General features: G+C 44.3%; 1 protein-coding gene across 1 annotated transcript in view; it reads right to left on the reverse strand.

Moving 5' to 3' along the window:
* The window catches only part of LOC138860238 (uncharacterized), a 5,715-nt gene that overhangs the window by 364 nt on the left and 351 nt on the right, over positions 1-5,000 (reverse strand). Inside the window, exons 1-3 of the mRNA XM_070117438.1 lie at positions 4,220-5,000; positions 3,968-4,117; positions 1-3,829 (exon numbers count right to left, since the gene is read on the reverse strand). The exon at positions 1-3,829 is cut by the window's left edge and continues 364 nt beyond it; the exon at positions 4,220-5,000 is cut by the window's right edge and continues 351 nt beyond it. Of these exons, the coding sequence (XP_069973539.1) occupies positions 1-3,829; positions 3,968-4,117; positions 4,220-5,000 (4,760 nt within the window). The remainder of the gene's footprint in view (positions 3,830-3,967; positions 4,118-4,219) is intronic.

The following is a 5,000-nucleotide window of genomic DNA, read 5'->3' on the forward strand; positions in this document are numbered from 1 at the left end:
TTCAAGTTCAGCAGCATGCTCGGAGTCAGTGGTTGCAGGCAATCAGGATCGTCCGTAACTCTGGTCAAGGGTCTGCCGTTAATGATGGCTTCAACTTCGCAGAACAGAGTGTGAAGACTATCATCAGTTAGTGTCTGTTGATAGCAAATACCACTCAAAACATGCCTGATAGAGCGAATCTGACGTTCCCAGACTCCACCGAAATGTGAAGCATGTGGTGGATTGAAGCACCATGAGATGCCTCTAGTTGACATGGTGTCACAGATGGCAGTTTGATCAAGAAGCTGGAGCACCTGGCGAAGAACTTTCTCTGCACCCACCAGGTTTATGCCAATGTCGGATCTGATGGACTTCACTGGACCTCGTCTTGCTGTAAATCGTCGAAGAGCGTTGATAAATGAATCCGTTTCCATTGAGTCCATGACCTCAATATGGACTGCACGTGATGTTAGGCATGTAAAGACAATGCCATATCTCTTAAGGTTTGACCTGCCTTTCCTGACGAGAAAGGGTCCAAAACAGTCGGTGCCTGTGTGTGTAAATGGTGGTTGGCCTGGTATAATACGATCTCCAGGAAGGTCAGCCATTTCTTGAGTCATTGGTCGTGCACAGATGGCCCTGCACTTCATGCAACTCCTTACCACAGAACGTGCAACAGCATTTGCATGTACAACCCAAAATTTTTGTCTTAACTCAGAGAGAAGATAGTTCTGACCACAGTGAGCTAACTTCTCGTGATGCCACCTCACCATCAGCTTCACGAAAGATGACTTATTGGGTAGGATAATTGGATGAGTGACATTGAAGTCACGCCCAGAGTGTCTTAGGTGCCCACCTACTCTAAGCAAGCCATCTTGTAGAAAAGGTCTTAATCTCACTATCTTGCTTGAGGCTTGTACTCTCCCATCTGGCTTTCGTGACAGAGAGACAATTTCAGATGAGTAGTTCTCTTGTTGAACTAATTTCCATATGTGTGTTTCTGCATCTGTTATTTCTTTGCTACTAAGGCAATCAACGTCAGGCAACTTGGGTACATACTTTCGCTTCAAGAATCGTCTGACCCATGCATGACAACGCACAAACTTCTGCCAGTTCGAGAAACGAGAGGCAAACTCCTCAATGAATGACATTACTGTTGTCACTGTCTCACATACCATGACAGACACCTTTACTTCTACATCATCTTCCAGTGATCCATGTTTAACATCTTCTGGAACTTGCGGCCAGCTGGATTCAGGTTCATGAAGAAATCTTGGTCCTCTAATCCACATTTCAGACGTTAAAAAAGTATCAACATCAAGACCTCTAGATGCAAGGTCAGCAGGATTACTCTTTGTGTCTACATATCTCCAAGCACTTGCTGAAGACAGTTCTCGGATTAGGTTCACTCGATTTGCGACAAAGGTGTGGTAACGAGCCTTCTGATTGAACAAGTACTTGAGCACTGAAGTGCTGTCTGTCCAAAAGACTGAATCTTCCAATTTCAACCCCAGTTCCTTTCGCAATTTACAGTCCATTCGAGCTGCAACGATGGCAGCCGTCAGTTCTAGTCTTGGAATAGTTGTCGGTTTCAGAGGTGCAACTCTTGCTCGTGCCATAACCAAAGTGCAGTATACCCTTTCCGAGGCATTTACCATCTTCAAGTAGGAGGCTGTGCCATAACCAGACTGACTTGCATCTGCAAAATGATGGAGCTGATAAGAAATGATGGAACCAAAGGAAATGGGCACTAGGCTTCGTGGCAGCTTAAATCTTGACAATTTTGGTAACTGTTCCAACCATTTTCTCCAACGGGCAGCTTCCTTATCACCCATATTTTCATCCCAGCCTAACTGCATCTGACACATGTCTTGAAGAATCATTTTTGCTGGCAGTGTCAAGGGCGCCACCATGCCAAGTGGGTCATATATAGATGCTACGATAGATAAAACTCCTCGGCGTGTTAGTGGCTTGTCACCAAGGCAGATTTTGAATGTGAAGCAATCTTCGGCCATCGACCAGTGTACACCCAAGGTCCTTTCAACTGGGAGATCATCCTTACTGAGGTCTAGAGAAGCAACCGATGCATCCCTCTCCGATTCAGGAATCTTCTTGAGCACGTCCTTGTTATTGGCTGTCCATTGGTTCAGACGCCAACCACCTGCATTACAGAGAGCAATGAGATCTTTGATGATTTTTATCAGTCTCTCTTTGTCATCATGGGCCAGCAGGAGATTATCAGCATAAAAACTTTGTATTATGGCAGTGACAGCTTGTTCATCAAAAACCTCACCATGGTCCTCAGCAGTCTTCCTTAAGGCATAATTTACACAGCTAGGAGAGGATCTAGCACCAGAAACATGAACATTCATTCGGTAATCACTTACAGGTTTATTGATATCACCATCTGGCCACCATAAAAAACAGAACACATCACGATCCTCTAGGGGAACCTTAACCTGATAAAACATCTCCTCGATGTCCGCTGTAACTGCATAGTGACCATGCCTGAACCGCATGAGTACCCCTATTAGAGGATTTGTGAGGTCTGGCCCTTGAAGAAGATGGTCATTTAGGGAAGTGCCATTGAATTTAGCTTTAAGGTCATAGACGACACGTACCTTCAGCTTAGTGGGATGACGCACAGCATGATGTGGCATGTACCATATTCTACCATCATTTCGTTCTAATCCTGATGGAGGTACTATTTCAGCATACTGTTTACTTATATTCTTTTCCATTTGAGTGATGTATGTCTCCTTGAAAGTCTTGTCAGATTCCAGCTTCCTTTTGAGGCTTTTCATTCTACGTACAGCCATTTCACGATTGTTTGGAAGTGGACTACTGTCCCTGAGGGGAAGTTTGACTACATATTTACCCGATTCTTGATGGATGGACTGTGAGATCTTATCGGAGAATAACTTATCTTCCAGCGAATCTTCACGTTGGGAATGAACTTCCTTTTCCCAAAAGTCAGCATTGAAGTGCTCTCGTAAGCACTCACAAAGATCTTGTGTTGGGGAAATATGATATACCGGGGCAGGCAAAGGATTCCTGGGGCCAGTTGGTCCAAAGACAACCCTGCCAAATCTGGTAAGATAGGCTGAGGGTTCATCATCAGTCCCATGTATCTGGTCGAGTATGTGACGGTTCAAAATGCTATTGAGTCCAATTATAATTTCCACCTCTTGATTGTCGCCAGGCAATCTTTGTAGATCCACATCATTCAGATGAAGCCATTTTTTAGTCCAGTTCACGGGCATCATGCTGTCAGTAGTTATGCTGAGTTTGTCTATAATGTACACTTCATTTACGGTAATGTTATTTCCACCGCCTGTGCTGCTCAACATAAGTGGTATACGCTTGTTGCACATGAATATTCCATTTTCAGTTTTCATTGCTTGCCTCACTGGTAGGCCTTGGATTCCCAAACGTTGTATTAAGCTTCGAGCAGCCAGAGTTGGTGCAGCACCACCATCTATGAAGGCGTAAGTGGAGACGCTGTTATTCACTCGGACAGGCAGGATCTTCATCATAATCCTCCCATCAGGCTCACAATCAAGAATTTTAGCACAGGGTAGAGCATCTGTTAATGGAGAATTAACATTTGGGGTCACACTTCCCTTGGCTTCTATGCCACCCCCAGTTGAGGAACTAGGTGTACCTAATTTCTCGTAACAGTCAGGTATGTTCTCATTGCTGAACACCTTAACACTCCCAGTTGGAGATCTCTTGTACTTACGGGATGGTGCAAAACTCTTTGCTATTGGCCGGTCTAACAGTGTGTGGTGATAGTAGGCACCACATCGATCGCACTGTTTCTTGTCATTACAGAAACGATGGCCATGGCCTGGTTTTAAGCAGCGAAAACATAGCTTGTTGTGTGTGACAATATCCCATCGTTCGTCAACATCTTTCCTGCCGAACTTATAACATGCAAAAAGCTTATGTACTTGGCCATTACAACAGTGTCATTTATCGCTGGTACTTGGGGTCATATCCATTGCATTCATATCTAGAGCATGGACATTTAGACTATTTACAGGCTTCCGAATGATGATGGGTTTATTGGTCGTGTGACTTGGCTTACCTCTTCCTGCTTCAATATAACGTATTTCCTCTGCTACCCTGGCTTGATCTTTAACAAATTTAACAAGTGCAGAGAATGAGCTTGCAGATTTAGTGTCAGGATCTACACATCTCGAGGCCTACTTGGTTCTCAAGTATCTCGGCAGCTTACCAACAATTTTAGATATTGTCTCACGCAACTCCATCCGGCAGATATTATCACCTAAGGCCATCTCTACATTAAATAGGTAGGATCCGTATTTCTTTAGACCTGCATCTCCAACTTCAATGTCTTTCCATGCAAATAATTTTGAGATGAAGGACTCGAAGAGTTCACTGGAGTTTTCATATTCTTCCCTCAGCATCCTCCACGCTTCGTCATATCCATGATCAGGTGGTAGGTGAAGGCAACCTTCAATAAGGTCCTTTGGTGGGCCATCCAACTGGTTGTAGAGCTGTGTGAGCCTTCGCCTTGGATCATTAGTGTTGCTCTCAACATTCCATTCAAATGTCCTACAGAACTGAGTGAATTTCGAAAAATCTCCATCAAAACGTTCTAATTTAACCGGAGGGAGTAATGATATGCGAGCCTGTTCTTGTTGGGTTAAAACTGACTGGTTCATAGCACAAACCATCTGAGCCACTTCATCCATATTCAATGGCCTTGAAGGTGTTGGATGGCTGGTGAAATCATGGCCTGAGGTATGGCAGCAAGGTACTCTGTTGATGTTTACAAAAGGAGTAGCTGTAGGATGTAGGTTACTCCTTGTCAATAGGTTCACATTAGGTTCTGGAATGGTAGTAAGTGGTGTAATGGGGAGCTTACCCTGGGCAATATTAGCTCCATTTATTACAGGATTGACTGGAGTTGACCATTTAGGTAGAGGAGTTTCAGGGACTATGGCGGTATTGACAGCAAAGTGGACTGGCCCTGCAGTCACGTTGACTCCACT

Source organism: Penaeus vannamei, chromosome 40 (genome assembly GCF_042767895.1).
Source record: "Penaeus vannamei isolate JL-2024 chromosome 40, ASM4276789v1, whole genome shotgun sequence".
NCBI lineage: Eukaryota > Metazoa > Arthropoda > Malacostraca > Decapoda > Penaeidae > Penaeus > Penaeus vannamei.